The sequence below is a fragment of the Lathyrus oleraceus genome, chromosome 3 (genome assembly GCF_024323335.1).
Source record: "Lathyrus oleraceus cultivar Zhongwan6 chromosome 3, CAAS_Psat_ZW6_1.0, whole genome shotgun sequence".
Classification (NCBI taxonomy): Eukaryota; Viridiplantae; Streptophyta; class Magnoliopsida; order Fabales; family Fabaceae; genus Lathyrus; species Lathyrus oleraceus.
The window spans coordinates 324,458,281-324,479,468 of NC_066581.1; the positions used below are offsets into that span (position 1 = coordinate 324,458,281).

At 38.4% G+C, this 21,188-nt stretch overlaps 1 protein-coding gene across 3 annotated transcripts in view; it reads left to right on the plus strand.

Annotated features, from left to right (window-relative positions):
* Window positions 1–569: 569 nt before the first annotated feature.
* LOC127127429 (mediator of RNA polymerase II transcription subunit 33A) overlaps window positions 570–21,188 on the plus strand; it is a 32,953-nt gene continuing 12,334 nt past the window's right edge. For all 3 annotated transcript variants that reach the window (XR_007805344.1, XM_051056611.1, XM_051056612.1), the window contains exons 1-7: window positions 570–955; window positions 1,124–1,234; window positions 2,260–2,607; window positions 2,724–3,022; window positions 13,380–13,471; window positions 13,682–14,042; window positions 14,472–14,682. Coding sequence is in view for 2 of the 3 variants with exons in the window: in XM_051056611.1 (XP_050912568.1) it covers window positions 660–955; window positions 1,124–1,234; window positions 2,260–2,607; window positions 2,724–3,022; window positions 13,380–13,471; window positions 13,682–14,042; window positions 14,472–14,682 (1,718 nt within the window). In the remaining variant the exon portion in view is untranslated. The remainder of the gene's footprint in view (window positions 956–1,123; window positions 1,235–2,259; window positions 2,608–2,723; window positions 3,023–13,379; window positions 13,472–13,681; window positions 14,043–14,471; window positions 14,683–21,188) is intronic.

Sequence of the window (21,188 nt, forward strand, 5' to 3'; positions counted from 1 at the left end):
ATTTAAATTGTATTTTGTAAAGTATTAAGTCATTATAAAAATTAATTAATTAATTACTTTTATTTTTTTAAAACCATAAATACTACTTTTTTTAATAAAATAAAACTATTTATTCTTAATACTATTTTTCAAATTCATTTTTTATAAATAAATCAACCATTCACTTTCAACTTTTATTTTTTTCACTTTTAAATATAAAAATGATTGTTACTTTTTTAATTATGTCATTAAATTATTATTTTTTATATCATTTTCAATATATCAATAGAATTAATTTAATAAAAGTGTAACACCCTATAAATCTGTATGAAAACCTTAAAGATTATAAAATATATCATTGTAATTTACATCAAATTGATGTAAGATTCATTGTATATATAAATTAAATCTTTAATAGATTTAGTTTATCTCATGCATATCTTGTGTACTACTTTAATGACTTTTTTCTTCCAATGTATTTATTATTCTTTATTATTAAAGATTATAAAATATAGTTTTTAAAAACAAATAAAAAAAAGATAAATTATTAGTTTGTCAACAAAAATAATAAAAATAGTGTCTAACATAAACACAAAAACGCATGCATTTTCATTTGGCTCTGAACACTCTCACTCGTTAACTAATATCTCTCTCACACTTTTCTTTCTCATTCTTGTTTGATGGCCACGGCAGTTCCCGCCCAAACCATCGACGCCGATGAACGTCTCTTATGCTGGATTCTCTGCAAAACCGACTATGCTTTGCAGAGAAACACCGATCCTAACGTATGGGCGATTGAAATCACCTCCATGCTTCACTCCTCCGCCGTCACTCTCCCCTCCGTCGAGCTTGCTCGCCGTCTAGTTTCTCATTTCTTTTGGAACAATCACTGTCCTACCGCTTGGAAGATTCTAGACGCTGCTGCCTCCCGCAATATCATCCCTCCTTTACTCCTCCTTGCTCTTCTCTCCACTAGGTCCTTCCACATTTCCGTTTCTTTTTCCTTTTTTTCGTAATCTGTACGTTACTCTAAATCTAATTAGGTTTTTCTTCTTACTTCCGTTCTTGAATCACATTGTAAATTTGTAATCAACTTTTATTTTTCTTATTATTAATATGATTTTTTGTTGTTGTATGATTGCAGGATTGTTCATTGTAGGATACTTCAACCGATAGCTTACAGACTTTACTTGGAACTCGTTAAGCTACATGCTTTCACGCTTGAAGCTCATTTCAATTCTCCCAACAATGAAAAGTGAGGTCCAACTCTGGTTAGATATGAAATTATTCACGTTCTTTTTATGTGATCAAGTTCGGTAAACTCTAATGTTTAATCTTTATTATTCTCATTCTTTATACTAGACACCAACACTTATGATTGTGATTATGTTTAATTAATTAATTAATTTTTTCAAATTATTATCAATGTTATCGTTTCAAGTGTCGATGTCGTGTTTGAGGCGTCCGTGCTTCATAGCTTCTGAAAAAAAAAGTTGAATTTCTGGTCATTGTTAGATTTGATCATGTCTGTTCACCTAGCTTAGTTGGTTTATAGTCATTACAAAGAAATTCGATAGAGAGAACAAATTTATTAGCTCCAGAATGTTTGGGATAGTTGATTTATAATAATTAGTGCTGTGAATTGTGGATAGCAAATTGTAAAAATATTTCTATGTAATGCTATAGCACCGCGACTATTTGACAATATTTTGTACTAGATAGCATATCGCAGAACAATAATAGTTTGTCCAAATTCCGCTATGCTATAGTGTTATATTCAACAACATCAATAATTCCATCGATTTTGTTAATTGTATTAGCTCTTGAATAAATTTTCTACCAAATGCTACCACTGTCTCTTCCTAAATGGCTCAAATCCTTCAATCTCATGAACTGGGATAAGGTTTTAGAGATTTATATATTAGGAAGTATATTTTCTTAGTTTATTTAAAAAAATGCATCTAGTGCATTGTTGGCAAAAGTAACTTTGAATTTTCTTTAGATTTCACTGTTATCTCCTATAGCTACATTTTATTTACTACAGTATATATATTCATACTTGATGACAGTTACTTGCTTTGGTGCTCGTCATTATTAAATCTCATTCTTGTTGCACTCTTAAAAGACAAAATCTGAAATTTTACCATAAAGAGAACATAAACCGGCTCAACTGACTTCTCCATTTTTTAGTTTGTATTTTTCTTTGTTTCTCTCTATTTTTAGGTCTGGGGAGGGTTCCTTGTGTGTTTTGTATATGCGACTAATCCAATGGTTTCACAGGATTATGGAATCAATTGATGATGTTCTTAAGCTTTCTCAAGTATACAACCAAAAGGTGTCTGAACCAGGAGTTGTTCTTGTCGAATTTGTCTTCTCAATTTTATGGCAGTTACTTGAAGCATCTTTAGATGATGAAAGGTTATTAGATCATATTCCAGAGATTAAGCCAAGATGGCTAAGCAAATCACATGATATGGATACTGATGAGCCTGAAAGCAACAATAAACTTAGTACTGAGCAGAAGGAGATGTTGCAGAGGGGAAATACAACTTTGGCTATTGAGATCATTGTAGAATTTTTGCAGAATAAAATGACATCAAGGCTTCTTTCCTTAGTTCTTCGAAACATGTAAGAACCTAATTCAGATATACTTTGCTTCAAAGATGTAAACTGTCTGAATACTTATTTGAGCCAACCTCAATTTAGATTTTGGAACCTTCAATGAAGAATGTTATCTTTTGTAGGCCATTACACTGGGGATCTTTCAATTACCAAATGCAGCTACTTGCATCAAACTCTTCAATTTTGAGGAATTCGAAACATAATGCAGACACCCTTCTATCTTTGATGGAAAATATCCGCAGCAATACAAAATTTAAGCTGGAGTCTAATGTAGGCATACCTTCTGGTTCTCAAATATCTTTTGCTGGTCAATCTTATGGTAGTAGTTGGTCTTCATTCTGGCTTTCTATTGATCTTATACTTGAAGATGCTTTGGATGGAGGGCAAGTAGCAGCTTTTAGTGCTATTGAAATTATTACTGGTATGATATATGGTTGGTTTTTTATTTTAAATCATAATGTCGGTGAAGTTCCTCCACAAATCATAGAATCAAATTTGTTAGAGTGAATAGGTAGAATAGAGAAACTCATTTTTGAGTTATAACTAACTTTTGGACTTCTGAAAATTAGTTAGTTACAATTGAGAACTGTTTTGCTTTTATACTTAGCAAAACAGGTGACCTGCTATAGCAGGTAGTTCATACCTTCAAGCTGACAAGTGTCAGTCTTGAGGTTAATGCATTTTCTATTATGTTTCGAATGAACTAAGATTTTCTATTATGACAAGTGTGCCTCAAGTGGATGAGCCATGAACTGGCATACTTTATTGTTGAATAAGAGATATCAGGTCTAGTGATGGTGGCATATTAGAGAGAGCCCTAACCACACAGACTTGTACAGAAAGGAGTCAGTCATGGCAGCAGACCCCGTTTTGGTCAATTTGCAAGAGGTCTGCATTGGAGTGGCAACAGAGCTGGCTTCCAACATGTTGGTTATGTGGAGAAGATCTCTGATATATTTAGTTTAAGTAAAGAGCAGACCTGTGGGAGCAGACCTTTAAACCTCAATACCTAGAAAATTATCCAAGTCACCAAGTTGTTTGAGAGAAAATGAGACTGAGTTTGGTAATAATAGTGTGCAACAGTGAAGAGGAATTGCCTGGGATGATAATATCATCCACATAAACTAGGATATAGATGGTGTTGCCTTGAGAGACATAAGTGAAGAGTGAGGGGTCACACTTGCTAGCCTTGAACCCAAGTTGAAGGAGTGCAGTTTGAAGTCTCTCAAACCACTGTCTAGGGGCTTGTTTAAGGCCATAGAAGGCCTTGTTAAGTTTGCAAACCAGAGAAGGATCAGAACTCTCAAACCCCTTAGGCTGCTCCATATAGACTTCCTCATGGAGATGACCATTGAGGAAAGCATTGTTAACATCCAATTGTTGAATAGACCACTTATATGTGATGGCTATGGATAAAATGAGTCTGATTGTGACTGGTTTAACCACAGGTGAGAAAGGCTTAGTGGAGTCATGATAGAGTAGTGTATTAGTTAGCTTTTTGTATTATTGTATTGCAGTCATCTGTTGAGCTGTATCTGTTAGTGCTGAGCCGTAACAGTTAGTTACAACATTCACTCTATATAAGTAGAGTCAATTGTATCTCATTCTATTATGAAAATATAATATGAAATTCTAACAGAATTCCTAACAGATTTCTAATATTCTATCATGGTATCTAGAGCTTCTATTTCGATCCTGTAGAACTCTTCCATGGCTTCTCCGTTTCACAATGAAGTTGTGGTTCCGTCTTTGCATGTCAAGCTTTCGCATCTCATCTCGGTTAAGCTTGATGGCAAGAACTTCAAGCAGTGGAAGCAACAAATTGATGGCGTTATTCGCGGTCACAAGCTTCAACGATTTGTCACCGCACCGGCGATTCCTCAGCAGTTTCCGTCCAGTTCGGATTCTGTCCTCAACGATGCTAATTCCGCGTATCTTGATTGGGAGCAACAAGATGCGCTTATCTGTACCTGGCTTCTATCAACCATTTATGATTCCCTACTTCCGAAGCTCGTTGATTGCCGACATTCATGGTAGGTCTGGACTGAAGTTCATTGTTACTTCACCACCTTACTTACCACCAAGGCGCGTCAACTCCAATCGGAATTGTGTCGCCTCACGAAAGGATCGCTTATGATAGAGGAATTTATGGTTCGTGTTCGTGAAACCAGTGAATCACTGATTTCGGTTGGAGATCCCGTTCCTCTTCGAAACCTAATCGAAATCGTGCTTGATGCGCTTCATGAGGAGTACGATCCGATTGTTGCAGCTGTGGCCAGTAAAGAGGATCTAGGTTCTCTTGATGAGCTGGAATCGTGTGTCCTTGCGTATGAATCACGGCTTGAGAAGCATCGGAAAGCTGTTCTCACTGAACCGGTGTCGGTGAATTTGACGTATGCTCCGCCGTCATCATCGCCGGTCACAACTGAACAGTCCGCCACTGGTATGGAGTCGTTTCCTCTTGGAACTAGTCATGTTATTGCACACGCTGAGAATCATGGTTATAACTCAAGAGGTGGTTGTTTTGGCTATGGCGGTGGCCGATTTGGCTGTGGAGGAGGTCGTTTTGGCAAAACTCAATGTCAAATTTATCACAAATCTAGACATGATGCCTCTATCTGTTATCACAGATATTCGAATTCCAATGCTGCTTCGTTCTCTCAGAGAGCTTCCTTCAATCCTTTCATGATGACTGCATGCCCTATGTATCAACCTTCATTTGGATATGCTGCTCCAAGGTCAGCTCCTCTACCTCAAGCTTTTCTCACTGATTCAGATGCTAATTTCAACAATCAATGGTGGTATTCGGAATCAGGTGCGTCTCACCATGTTACACTTGATGCTTCAAATCTGTCTAACTCTATTTCATTACCTGGATCTGAGTAAGTGTTTATGGGAAATGGTCAAGGTTTGTCTATCAATTTTGTAGTCTCTATGAAATTTCCGTTACCAAACAATCCTAACATGTCTCTCACCCTACACAATTTATTGCTCGTGCCTCACATCACCAAAAACCTTATCAGGATTAGTAAATTTGTTCAGGATAATCATGTTTTCTTTAAGTTTCACCCTCAATTTTGTCTTGTCAAATCACAGGCTTCGTCTGAAATCCTTCTTCGTGACTTTGTTGGAGTTGATGGTTTATACAAATTTCCCGACCCTACTTCACAACTGTCCAAGTCCTTTCCTAGTCTTAATACATGTGTATCTTCCTCTTCTAAAAATTGTAATCTTAGCAACTCTTGTAATCATGTACTGAATTTGAATGCTAAGTGAACTTGTATTTCTCTATGTATTGATGATTCCTCTATTAATAGAATTGGTTCAGCTTGTCAAATTTCTCCTAATGTTAATGTTGCTACTCATAATATTCCTAACTCATATCAGCATGTTAATATCCCTTCTTCCATATCCAATAATAAGTATGTACTATGGCATACATGCTTAGGACACCCTCACCATCATGCTCTTGCAGAAGTGCTAAAACTCTGTCACATACCTATTCCTTCAAAACCACCAGCTGAATTGTGTGCTGTGCTACCTGTTATTTAGGAAAGTCTCACATGTTTCCTACCTCATTATCCACCACTGTGTATAACCATCCATTTGTGACTTATGGGGTCCAACTCCTGTTCAATCCTCAGGTGGCTACACCTATTTCTGACATGTGTTATGCTTATTCTAGGTTTGTTTGGGTCTTTCCTCTTAGGCTAAAATCTGACACTCTCATCTAGTTCATTCAGTTTAAAATCATGGTTGAACTTCAGTTTAATTGTAAAATTAAAGGTGTTCAGAGTGATGGAGGGGTGAGTTCAGCCTTTTCACGAAATATCTCACTGAGTTAGGAATCATTCATAGGTTTACGTGTCCACATAGCCATCATCAAAATGGTATAGTTGACTCAAACATCGTCACATTGTGGAAGCTGGTTTAGCTTTACTTCCACACCGCCCTTAAAATTTTGGGATCACGCCTTTGTTACTGCGGCCTTTCTTATTAATAAGCTTCCTAGTCTTACTCTTCATAGCCACTCTCCTTATTCCAAACTACTAAACAAAACCCCGGATTATACATGTCTTAGAGTGTTTGGCTGCACATGTTTTCTCTTCCTTCGTCCTTATAATTCTCATAAACTTGACTATAGGTCTCAGGAATGCATCTTTCTAGGATACTCCACTATTCATAAAGGGTATAAATGCCTTGCTTCTAATGGTCATATATACATCTCAAAGGATGTTCTTTTTCATGAATTTAAATTTCCTTATTCTACATTGTTTCCCTCTTCTTCTTCCAATGGTGCTCAATCTTCCTCTCACACTACTTCCTCCTGGTTTATGCCAACAGTTTCATCATCTCCTCTTCCTCTTCACTATGTCAGCCCTACTCCCTTTCCATCTCTTGCTCCTATACCCTCTGTTAATTCCACTGCTGACCCTATTTCTTCTCATAGTCCACGAAGTCCTCTTGTGAATCCTGACTTATCTAGCTCCCCTACAACACCTCTTTAACTTCAACTTCTTCCCCTGATCTTATCCTTTCAGATTTAGCCGAAGCTAGTACTATATCACCTACATTCTCACCTGACACCATACCTACTGCTAGGCCTGTTTCAGTTCCTTCCAACCCATCCCAATATTTAATTAATCCCCTCAATGTTCATGCCATGCAAACTAGAGCTAAGAGTGGTATCACTCAACCTAGACTTAACCCTACACTTTTGCTCACACACATGGAGTCTACTTCAGTTGGTCAGACCTTGTCTGCTCCCCATTGGTTTCAGGCCATGAAAGAAGAGTACTAGACTCTTTTGAAAAATCAGACCTGGACTTTGGTGTCACCATCTGTTTCTAGAAAATCCATTGGTTGTAAATGGATTTTTCGGGTAAAGGAAAATCCTGATGGATCCATCAATAAATTTAAGGCCAGACTTGTGGCCAAATGATTTCATCAACAGGCTGATAGTGATTTTACTGAAACTTTTTCACCAGTTGTGAAGCCTGTTACAATCATAACTGTTTTGACTCTTGTAGTCACACAAAGATGGCCAATTTAGCAGATTGATGTGAATAATATTTTCCTCAATGGTACTCTTGAGGAGGAAGTTTACATGCAGCAGTCTCCTGGATTTGAGGTCTCTAATAAAACACTTGTGTGTAAGTTAAACAAGGCTATCTATGGGCTTAAACGGAAACCCATGGCCTGGTTTGATAAACTTAAAAGTGCCTTACAGCAGCATGGGTTTCAGGCCAACAAATGTGATCCCAGTGTGTTTCTTCTTCACACTAGCAGCCTCAATATTATAATCTTGGTCTATGTTGATGATATAATCATCACTGGGAATTCTGCAACTTTCATTGCTTCATTGATCAAGAATCTTAATGTTGCCTTCTCTCTTAAACAACTGTTCAAGTTAGACTATTTCTTAGGAATTGAGGTCACTCACTTACCAAATGGCTCCTTGCTTCTCTCACAAACCAAATATGTAAGTGATTTGCTAGCAAAATTAAATATGTCTAATGCCAATGGAATGCCTACCCCAATGGTTTCTAGCAGTAAACTCTCCAAAGTTGGGTCTGATGTAGTTTCTGACCCTCCTCTGTTTAGGTCTGTTGTTGGTGTTTTGCAATCTCATTTTCTGTGAATAAAGTTTGTCAGTTTCTGTCAAATCCATTGGAGGATCATTGGAAGGCTGTAAAGAGGATATTGAAGTATCTAAGTGACACCCTTCATCATGGTCTTCTCATTCAGCCTGCATCAGTTCAGCAACTGTTGTCTTTGCTTGGATTCTATGATGCTGATTGGGCATCAAATCCTGATGATAGAAGGTCCACTTCTGGGGCTTGTGTGTTCCTTGGTCCTAATATTGTGTCTTGGTGGTCTAAAAAGCAACAGTTGGTGACCAGGTCAAGTGTAGAGGCAGAATATAGAAGTATGACTCAACTTGCTACATAAATACTTTGGGTGCAGTCTCTTAAGGAACTTCACTGCAAGTTTCAAACTCCAAAGATTTTGTGTGACAATCTTAGTACAGTCACTCTTGATCATAATCCTATTTTGCATAACAGGACTAAATATATGGAGTTGGATATCTTCTTTGTGAGAGAAAATGTGCTCATTAAGAGTCTAGTTATGACTCATGTTCCTACGCAGGACCAGTGGACAAATGGTCTCACTAAACCATTGTCTGCAGTGAAATTTCTTCCTCTTCGTGATTAGCTCAGGGTGTTCAACAAACAAAGCTTGATTGGCACACCCTCCACTTCTAAGGGGGAATGATAAAGTAGTGTATTAGTTAGTTTTTTGTATTATTGTATTGCAGTCATTTGCTGAGTTGTATCTGTTAGTGTTGAGCTGTGACAGTTAGTTATAGCATTCACTCTATATAAGTAGAGTCAATTGTATCTCATTCTATTAAGAAAATACAATATGAAATTCTAATAGAATTCCTAACAGATTTCTAATATTCTATCAAGTCAAAACCTAAATCTTTGATGGAAGCCTTTAGCTACAAGCATGGCCTTGTATTTGTTAATGGTACCATAAGGAGTCTCCTTAAGTCTGAAGACCCATTTACACCTAATGACTTGTCTTTGAGGAGGCAATGACACAAGAATCCAGGTGTTATTGTGAACGAGAGCATCAAATTCTACCTGAATAGCTGTTGTTAAGAGTCCCACATCGGATAATATATGGCCTGAACATGTGTTTATAAGTGGGGGCAGTCCTCACTCTACCAACCGGTTTTGTAGGGTTGAGTTAGGCCAAACTGCACATTCTTAACATGGTATCAGAGCCTCGTTTAAGATTCGGTGGGCCACCTACCATGGTTTCTGCTATCGGACCACCCGCCATTTATTTCCATGCTCCAGATGTTCAGTCCTGGGCGTGAGTGTGTGTGTTAAGAGTCCCACATCGGATAATATATGGCCTGAACATGTGTTTATAAGTGGGGACAGTCCTCACTCTACCAATCGGTTTTGTAGGGTTGAGTTAGGTCCAACCACATTTCTTAATAGCTGTCTTCCAATGCAAGTCATCCAGGGCTTGGATGTGAGCAACAATCTAGGTTCCAGTCTAGGTTTAGTGAAACTTGACATAGCTCTAGTAGTCATAGGGTGGTCATTAACAGGGACTTGACTGAGAGGAACAACATGAGGAGGAAGAGAGATAGAGGGAGATGATGAAGAGGAAGTTTGAGAGAGATCAATTATGATAGAAATGAGGATTGACTCTTGCTTGATTGAGTAGAAGAATGATGACTGGTTGCAGAGACTAGATTGGCAGATGAAGAAGGAGACAATGAAGAAGATGACTCTTGAGATGATGGAGATTGGGGGGAGTTGACATTAGCAGAAACATAAGTGGAAGGGGCTGAGGTAGGCTCAGGAGTCACGGAGACATCATGTAGAGGAGTAGTATTTGTGGTAGGTAAGGAAGAGAAGGATCCAAACTGAAACTGAAGAGGTGAGGTGAGGGTAGAGAAGTAGACTTAAAGAAAAGTTTTGAATAGGAAAACCTAATCTCATTAAACGGTACATCTTTAGAGATGTAGAACCTACCACTAGTTGAGAGACACCTATACCCTTATGAGAAGTGGAATATCCCAAAAACACACACTCTTGAGACCTGAAATTTAGTTTGTGAGAGTGATAGGGTCTTAAAAGAGGGAAGCATGCACATCCAAACATCCTAAGAAAGTTATAATCAGGTTTAGACTTAAAGAGAACCTGAAAAGGACCTGGAATTTAAGGGAGGCAGAAAGGAGTCTATTGATAAGATAGACAGGTTTAGACTTAAAGAGAACCTGAAAAGGGACCTGGAATTTAAGGGAGGCAGAAGGGAGTCTATTGATAAGATAGACGGTAGGGGAGAAGGCATAATCCCAATAGGTAAGAGGAAGGGATGCCTAACTGAACAAGGTAAGCCCTATTTCAACTATGTGCCTATGCTTCCTCTCAACCACCCCATTTTGATGGTGGGTGTGAGGATAAATGACTCTGTGGAGTATGCCATATTCAGTAAGGAAACTGGTGAAAGGCTTGAATGCACCACCCTAGTCAGATTGAACAACCTTGATAGGAAGACCATGTTGTAATTCAACCATGGTTTTAAACTGTTTAAAAATGTTAAGTGCTTCAAACTTGTTTTTAAGTAAATAAATCCAAGTAAACTTGAAAAAAACATCAACAAAGGACATGTAATATATTTAAACCCTAGGATAGAGACATAAGGAGAGGGCCCCCAAAGGTCACTATAAATCAATTCTAAAGGAGAAGTATAGGTGGTTGTGAGGGAGGTGAATGTAACCTATGAGCTTTACCCATATAACATGCTGAACAAAACACATGAACATCTTTATTAATGAAAGAAACATTACAATCATGTAAAACACGCTTAAGGGATTGAGGATTAGGATGCCCTAACCTCAAATGCCACAAGTGAGGAGTACTAATAGACATAGAAACAGAATTAATACTAGCATTAAGCGGATTAGAACACACTGAGACAGACAAGAGTTGAGTCTGGATCCCATTATTGGCCAAAGTGAGAGAAGGAAACTCATTGAGTCCATCTTTGCCAACCTGACCTCTAAGAAGCTCATCATTGATGACCTGAGAATGGACATGACAAGGGTCAGCAGTGAAAAGAAAATACACATGGTTGTCACGACCAAATTGGCGAACACTTATAGGTTCTTGGTAATGGTAGGGATAAGTAACAAATTGTGAAAGGTAAGAGGTGTGTGAGGATGAGTGTGTGAGGTGAAAACACTAGAGCCCCGAAGAATGTATTTGCAAACCTTGGCCATTCCCCATGAAGATTTGATCAGGACCTTCAAAAAGAGTGTTCTGTTGAAGGTTTTTAGCATCATTAGTAACATGAAATGAGGCCCCTGAGTCAGGATGCCAAGATGCAGAGGCAGTTGGTGCAGAGTGTGCAATGAAAGCACTAGGAGGCTCAGAGAAGCTTGTTATAGGCCATGGAGAGGGAGGTCTTATCCAATTATTAGAAGGAGAAGGACCATAACCAACAGTGGGAGGTGAAGTCCAGGGTCCATGAGAGTAAGGATGTCCAGTAGAGGCCTGAGAAGCATAATTCTGATTGAACCTATACCAGCAGGAGAGTGCAGTGTGACCAAACTTGAAACAAACTTGACACTGAACTGTAGAACCATTAAACTCATTTTTGAGTTATAACTAACTTTTGGATTTCTAAAAATTAGTTAGTTACAATTGAGAACTGTTTTGCTTTTATACTTAGCAAAACAGGTGACCTGCTATAGCATGTAGTTCATACTATCAAGCTGATAAGTGTCAGTCTTGAGGTTAAACACAAGAATAAAAGCCCGTAAAATTAGAATTCAATAAATACAACAATGTTTTCTAAGTTGCCTACTTCTTTACAAATATCCGTTGTTAAAATCCCACAGATCATAGTCAATCAACTTCCTAAACAAACCCCAACCCATACCCAAATATCACATCATATACACAAATATTGTAGTATACCATCTCTGTTTTTCTAGCTGACAGCTTTCACATATAAATCTCTCCAAATTTTATTTTAAGTGGTGGAGGAAGATAGCTATTAGCTTCCACATGCATGCTCAATCTCACTGATTAGCTTTTATATATTCTTCGCATCTCAAACTTTAAGAACATGTCAGATCACCTCATTTCTTTTATTTGACTTCATGTTATCTCTTTAAACTCACCAGTCCACTAATGTTTTTTCACACTAATTACTACTCATTTATAAAATGATTTTTTATATACACGAACAAACTCTTTTTAATTTATAAATGTCAGAAATCTTTACGAGCAAATATTCCAGATTTTAGATGTTACTGCATTTGGAATGAGGGCAATTTCTTGACCAACTCTAGCACTAAATCAGATTACTTGATGCTATTCCCACTCAAAGGATTGCACATGGAATTTTCTTCCACCAAGTCTGACATGGCAAACATACTGTCTCATCACATTTTTTTCCTTCTGCCCAAGATGCCATCCTTTGGTTGTCATGGAGAGAGATGGTAGACTATGCACCGTGAAGTAACTTGAACAATACTTATCCTTGTGATTTGAGTTTAGGATTAAGACTAGCTTTTGCACTCAGCAGAAATGTCCTGAACTTTAACTTCTTTTAATTAATTTCTTGCCTTCCTTTTCTTCTAGTTTTTTTTAATATCTGCTTTTTTTTCCTTTCCTCTGATTCTATATGCTAAGATGTTAATGATACATGTAGACTCTATATCTTCACTATAAAGACATAATTTACACATTAAATAAAAACAATTTACAAAGCTTACTAAATTTCTGATGGAGTCACGTGGAGAGTTAAAACTGATATTCCCCTGCCTAATAACACTCTCTCTTTCTATTTTCATATAATAGATTCCTAAATCATGCCAAACTGCTCAAGCAGCAACAGTTTTCTCTGCTCTGGAAGGTGAAAAAGAAGAAAACAAATTAGACCATAAATGGGTTTGAGACATGGAAAAGATATAAAGCGATAGTGGAAATTACGTAATCAAATACCTAATAACAAATAGAAGCGCTTTTATTACTTTCAGTTAAAAAATGGTGAGAAGTAAATGTGAATAGCGATATCAATTTATTCCAAGTGTACGACATGCTCACTTGGAAAAAAAATTCAAATGGCATCTTTTGAGGGGGAGTAGTAAATAATACTTCAAAATAGATAACCTTCTTTTTCCTTTTATTTTCTTTGTTTATTTACGAATCAATAGTATTTATTTGATATTGTTATTGCAGGTTTGGTAAAGATTTTACACGCAGTTAATGGCTCTATGTGGCACAATACATTTTTGGGTTTATGGAATGCAGCGCTGCGGTTGGTTCAAAGGGTAGGTATTGTTCAACAAAAGGGAAGGGAGAGCTAATGAATTCTCTAAGAAAAATTACTTGATTGATTTATCCTTGTCTATGATATATAGTCAAGCATCAATGAGGAAAGACCCTGTTGCATGTCATTTACAAATTACTTTGTCTGTGTAGCCACATGTAGTTTTACATTTAATTGATCCACTAATTCTTTATTATCCGTGTTATTTTAGGAAAGGGATTCAAAACCAAGCCCTATACCTCGTCTTGATACTTGCATGTGTTTGTTATTAAGCATTACAACACATGTGGTCGCAAATATTATTGAAGAAGAAGAAAGTGAATTGATTGAAGAAGCTGAACGTGGCCCTACAAATCAAGGAAAAATTAAACAGATTCGGGGGAAGCGTCGTGGGGAATTGATTACTAGTTTACAGTTATTGGGTAATTCTCAGTGTTTGCTTACTCCACCTCAAACTGTTCTCATGGAAGCCAATCAAGCTGCTGCAAAGGCTACTAAGTTTGTATCACAAAACCCCATGGGTAGTGGGCACTTAGAATCGTTGACCATGGATGACTTGCTTACAAACTGTTGTGAGTAGTTTCTTTACTGCGCTAATAATCTGCAGTATGTTACCTTTTTATCAGTAGGTTTTAACTGAGGCAGTGCTAGGATATCAGAGTGAATCAAAGTTAAAATAATAAAAGGGATCTATGGAAAAACAGAAAATATGATGAGTTAATGAACTGTTTACAAATTTTTGGAATGAAGGGCAGACATATTTTGCTTTTCTAAACTCTCACATCTGCTCTTCTCACAATTTTAGTTGTAAATAACTTTGCTCGCTGCACTTTTACCCTTACTACTATGAAATTAAATCACATTTTTATTTTCAAGCGATGCTCTTTTTTCCTTTTTGTCCAACTGCTTCAAATTATAAATCTACCATTTCATAAAACTCTGCATGTTTGTTTAAAGCCTCTTTGGTGTACAAGTGACACTGTCCATTTTTTCTCTTGCAGCTGGCAACTTACTGCATCTAATTGTTGAGGCCTGTATTGCAAGAAATATACTCGACACATCAGCATATTTTTGGCCTGGCTATGTGAATGCCCGCAGAAATCAAATTCCTTCCAGCATTTCTAACCATGTGGATGGCTGGTCTTCATTGATGAACGGATCAAAGTTAACTCCTGGATTAGTTGATGCCTTAACTGCAACTCCTGCTTCCAGGTAGGCCGATGACTCGTATCTCCCAAATGCTCTTTTTTCAATATTGTCAAAGTGGCAGTGACCTAGGATATTAGCTCCCTATTGCTAACTACTTCATCTGCTCCATTGTTCTCTTTATAACTTGATTTTTTTTCTATTACTACTCACAAGTTCATATATGGCTTTGAATCATTGACTTTGAATTTCGTTATTCTGCCAGCAAATCATGAAAAAACCTTGTTTTTTGCCATTCGTGCTGCTGACCTAAATACTGTTAATACATAGTTCAGCAGTAGGAGTATTTCATGTAGTTTTATTTGTAATTTTTCTTTAATTATTTTGGTGGTTTAGGATCTAACAATTGACTTCTTGATATTATAATTCTTTAAGGCTGTTACATTTCTTTTTAAAATAAGGCTCCAAAATGTATTAAAGAGAAGGAACTACAAAAAGAGGGGATTAGGCCAAGACCCACTCAAACTGAAATGAACCTAAAAAAGAGCAAACCAAGCCTATTTTTTACAAAGTCATTCCCAATATCCAAAGGAATGAAGTAAAAAAGTGTGAGAGAATTAGAGGTGAGACCTATATTTGCAAAGTAATCCGCACAACTATTTTCTTCTTTATATATGTGTGAAATAAAATAGGACATATGTTCAATGGCTGAAGTGCAAGAGCTCCAATGGTTTCTTAGTTGCCAATGCATCATATTAGATTTCGAAAAGACTTGAACAACCAAAAGAGATTCAGTTTCAACCCAAAGTTTAGGCCATGATCTATCCCTAGCTATCTTTATAGCTCTAAGGAATGCACTAAATCCAGCAAGAAAGGAAGATTTCCAAGTGTAGGTTCAGGAAATGCAAATAAGAAATCACTTTTGCTGTTCCTGAAAATCCCACCACAACCGAATGTGGGAGGGTCTTGAGTGAAAGCACCATCACAATTGCACTTAAGACAATCAAGAATTGGAGGATTCCAAATAACCTCCTTGATTAAGGGAGCCCTTGGAGGGTGGATATTAACTTTAAAGTCTTTAATGATCTTGAAATCATGCATGGAGGAAGAAGAGGGTAGAAGTGAATGATTGCCCGACATTGCCACTTGAGACATGATTTTGGAGATTGTGAAGTGAAGACTTGGAGTCCCGCTGTTAAATATTGCCATGTTTCTAGCACCCCAACTAGAATTCAAGAGAAAAATAATAGCTGACTTGACCACCAAGTAACTTTGCGGAGACCTCCCTTAGGAACAACTTTGCCAAAGGTCATCAAAGGTGTTGAAATTTATTCTAGCAGCCACAGTTTTCTTGAGCCACAACCATAACTGCTTAGCAAAGTTGCAGTCGAAGAAAATTTGTTTAGTGGATTCATTGTGGCATTTATAAAGACAGCTGAGGCCGTTGAACAACCTCTAAGTTGGAGCATAGCATCCGTTGGCATTTTATCTTGAATTACTCTCCAAACCATGCAAGACTTGGATGGGGAATATCAGTGCACCAGATGTGCTTAGCCCAGACAATAGCAATAGACAGAGGGGACTTAAAAACAAAAGCATCTTTGAGGGTTAAATCCCCAAACCTTGAATTTGGCCAGATCAACCTATCATGGTCATGACAGGAAGCCAACTGGTTTAACACTCTGCTAGACAAAACTGGAAAGTTATTAAGCCATTCACTAGTAAGGGACCACTTAATAGAGTAGTTAGTATCAGTTAGTTAGGTCTGGCTGAGCTGTCTTTGATTCTGTTACAGCACTCTGTTAGTTTGTTAGACTATTGCTTACTCTCTCTATAAATAGAGAGTCACTTGTATCTTTTCATTGGTGAATACAATATGGGATTTACAATCTACTCAATCTCTCTCCATCTTATCAAACTCTATCATGGTATCTAGAGCTTAATTTTTTTTCGATCCATGGAGTCGTTGTTTCCGTCTTCGCAAGTGAAGCTCTCTCACTTGATCTCTGTGAAGCTTGATGATAAAAACTTCAAGCAATGGAAGCAACAGATCAACGGCGTTGTTCGCGGTCATCGCTTGCAGCGATTTGTTACAGTTGCGGTGATTCCACAGCGATCACCGTTTGATTCCGATTCAGCATCTGACAGTGCGAATTCAGCGTATCTGGAATGGGAACAACAAGACACACTCATCTGTACCTGGCTGCTATCCACCATCTCCGATTCGCTTCTTCCGAAGCTTGTGGATTGTACGCATTCGTGGCAAGTTTGGACGGAGGTTCATCGGTACTTCAACACTCTTCTCTCCACCAAAGCGCGTCAGTTGCGCTCGGATCTTCGTCGTCTCACAAAAGGATCACTCACGATCAACGAACCCATGGTTCGTGTGCGTGAAATTAGTGAATCGTTGACATCGATTGGGGATCCTGTTCCTCTTCGTAACCTAATTGAGAACGTACTTGATTCTCTTCCTGAAGAGTACGATTCTATTGTTGCGGCTGTTAACAGTAAAGAAGAGGTCAGTTCGTTAGAAGAATTGGAGTCGTCTTTGCTTGCACATGAGTCGCGACTGGAAAAGCATCGCAAAGCCGTGATTACGGAGCCTGCGACAGCGAATCTCACTCAGGCAGCGTCACCGTCTGCGTCCGTTCCCATTGATCAAACCACCACTGATGCATTTCCTCAAGGAACGAGTCATGTTACTGCGCATGCTGAGCACCATGGTTATAGCTCACGTGGAGTTTCGATCGTGGAGGTGGCCGTTATGGTCGTGGTGGAGGACGCTTTGGCAAAACGCAGTGTCAGATCTGCCACAAATCTGGACATGATGCCTCTGTTTGTTATTATCGCTACTCTAACACTAGTGGAGCTGCGTACACATCTCAGAGGGCTCCGTACAATCCTTTTCTCATGCCACCTTGCTCCATGTATTCATCTCCGTTTGGCTATCCTGCTCCCAGAGGTGCACCTCCTAGACCTTCAGCACCTCAAACCTTCTATGTAGGTACTGAAGCTAATTTCAGTAATCAATGGTGGTATCCGGATTCAGGTGCATCTCATCATGTTACTCCCGAGGCTTCTAATTTGACTGATTCTGTTTCATTGTCTGGTACCGAGCAAGTCTTCATGGGAAATGGCCAAGGTTTGTCAATCAATTCTGTTGGTTCCATGTTCTTTCCCTTACCAAATAATCCTACCCTATCCCTTACTCTTAACAATCTTTTACTTGTTCCTCATATTACTAAAAACCTGATGAGTGTGAGCAAGTTTGCTCAGGATAACAATGTTTTCTTTGAATTTCACCCAAAATTCTGTGTTGTAAAATCTCAGGCTTCATCTGAAGTATTACTGCGTGGGTCTGTTGGAAGTGATGGCCTTTACAAATTTCCAAATCCAGCCACTCAACTATCAAAGCTCTCTTCAAGTTCAAATTCCAGTTCTGCTCAATCTATCTCTAAGACTAAGTGTAGTGCTAGCTGTAATGTCTCATGTTCTTCTGTAGCACCCACTAATCATGTTTCCAACTGTTTGTCAAATTGTATTCCTCAATGTATTACTCCTTGTAATTTTGATCAATACAATAATAATACTATGAGCAGTTTTTCCAATTCTCCTTCCCTTAATTCTACTACATATAGCACTGAGTTAACTTCTTCTCATTCTAATAGTTCATCATCTATATCCAATGATAAATATGTTTTATGGCACACTAGGTTAGGGCATCCTAATCACCATGCTCTTGTAGAGGTTTTTAAACTATGCAATCTCCCTATCCCGCCTAAACCATCTACTGAGTTGTGTCATGCTTGCTGTCTAGGAAAATCACATAGGTTACCCTCTACCTTATCTACCACTGTGTATACTCATCCCTTTGAACTTGTTGTTTGTGATCTTTGGGGTCCTACCCCTGTGAAGTCTACAGGAGGATACACATATTTTTTAACTTGTGTAAATGCCTTTTCTAGGTTTGTTTGGGTCTTCCCTCTAAGACTCAAGTCTGATACTTTAACTCAGTTCTTCAGTTTAAGAAAATGGTGGAACTGCAGTTTAATTGTCTCATTAAATGTGTTCAAAGTGATGGGGGTGGAGAATTCAGGCCATTTACCAAGTATCTTACAGAATTGGGTATTGTTTATAGGTTTACTTGTCCTCACACACATCATCAAAATGGTCTAGTTGAACACAAACATAGGCATATTGTTGAAACTGGCCTAACTCTTCTTGCTCAATCCACCCTTCCTTTGAAATTTTGGGATCATGCCTTTGTCACAGCAGCCTACTTGATTAATAGACTTCCCAGTCCCACGCTTGATAATTGTTCCTCTTATTCTAAACTTCTTAATAAACCTCCTGATTACTCTACTCTTAAAGTCTTTGGCTGCTCTTGTTATCCCTTTCTTCGTCCCTACAATTCACACAAGTTAGCTTATAGGTCCAAAGAATGTCTCTTCCTTGGATACTCTACAGCTCATAAGGGTTACAAGTGCCTTGCTGCAGATGGACATATTTACATCTCTAAAGATGTTGTGTTCCATGAATCTCACTTCCCTTATTCAACTTTGTTTCCTGCTCAATCCTCCCATTCTGGCCCTTCCTCCTCATCTCCCATTACTCCTTCTTGGTCTGCCCCTTCTTTACCTCTTTCCCTTGCATCCAGTCCTGTGGACACTCCTTCCTCCTCTACTAATCCCAGTTTCGTTTAGGCAGCCAATCATACTTCCAGTGGTGCTGCCATGTCTTCTCCTTCTGTAGCATCTTCTTCTTCCCCTGCTGTTACTCCAAGTTCTGGTTCTGCTCCTATTTTAAATGAGCAGTCTGTCCATGACCAACCTTCTACTTCAGCCTCAACTTCACCTCCATGTTCTCCTGTCCTAATTCTGTCTGATATTGCTGAAGTTAGCACTATTTCTCCTTCTTCCTCTCAAACAATTTCTCCCGGTCCTCCTCATCAAAATCAGCCTTTTGTTAATCCTCATAATGTGCATTCCATGCAAACTAGAGCCAAAAGAGGTATCGTTCAACCTAAACGTCATCCCACACTTCTTTTGACCCACCTGGAACCAACATCAGTTGATCAAGCCTTGGCTGCTCCCCATTGGCATCAGGCAATGAAAGATGAATATCAGACATTGGTGAAAAATCAGACCAGGACATTGGTGAAAGCATCTGATTCTAGAAAGCCTATAGGCTTTAAATGGGTTTTCAGGACCAAAGAAAATCCTGATGGATCCATAAATAAATACAAGGCCAGGTTAGTTGCAAAAGGGTTCCATCAAAGGGCTAGAAGTGATTTTCAGGAGACATTCTCCCCAGTTATCAAGCCTGTCACAGTCAGAGTTGTGTTAACTATTGCTGTCACAAATAATTGGGCAATTCAGCAAATTGATGTGAATAATGCTTTTTTAAATGGTACTCTTGAGGAGGAGGTCTTTATGCAACAACCTCCTGGGTTTGAATCAACTGATAAATCTCTTGTTTGCAAGTTAAACAAAGCCATTTATGGCTTAAAACAGGCTCTTAGGGCTTGGTTTGACAAACTCAAAAGTGCTCTAATTCAGCATGGGTTTCAGGCTAGTAGATGTGATCCCAGCCTGTTTCTGTTGCATCAAGGAAAACTTCAGATCATGATTCTTGTGTATGTTGATGATATCATCATCACAGGGAATTCTGCCTCATTCATTAACTCCTTGATCAAGCAACTCAATGACAAGTTTTCACTCAAACAGTTGGGAAAGCTGGATTATTTTCTGGGTATTGAAGTGTCTCATTTGTCTAATGGATCATTGATGTTATCTCAAACCAAATATCTTACTGATCTGCTCTCAAAGGTGAATATGCTAAATGCCAATGGTATGCCCACTCCAATGGTGTCTAGCAGCAAATTGTCAAAGGTTGGTTCTAACACTGTTGATGATCCAACTCAGTTTAGATAAGTTGTTGGTGCCTTGCAGTATGCCACACTGACCAGGCATGAAATATCATTCTCTGTTAATAAAGTGTGTCAGTTTTTGTCTAATCCCTTAGAAGAATATTGGAAGGCAGTCAAGCGAATATCACGGTATTTGAGTGACACTCTTCAGCATGGTTTGTTTCTGCAACCTGCTGCTATTCAGCAACTTATGCAGTTGCTAGGATTTTGTGATGCTGACTGGGCTACAGACCCAGATGACAGAAGGTCAACTTCAGGGGCATGTGTGTTCCTTGGATCAAATGTTGTCTCTTGGTGGTCCAAGAAGCAGCAACTTGTAGCAAGATCAAGTGCTGAGGCAGAGTACCGAAGTATGGCTCAGTTAGCTGCTGAATTAATATGGATACAGTCCTTACTTAAGGAACTCCACTGTTCTTTCCAAGTGCCTAAAATACTGTGTGACAACTTAAGCACTGTTACTCTTGCCCATAATCCTGTTCTTCACAATAGAACTAAACATATGGAGCTTGATATCTTCTTTGTGCGTGAAAAAGTTCTCAGCAAAAGTTTGTCTGTGGTTCATGTCCCAACTCAAGACTAGTGGGCAGACATTCTAACAAAACCTCTTTCTGCTGCAAAATTTGTTCCTCTCAGAGCAAAACTG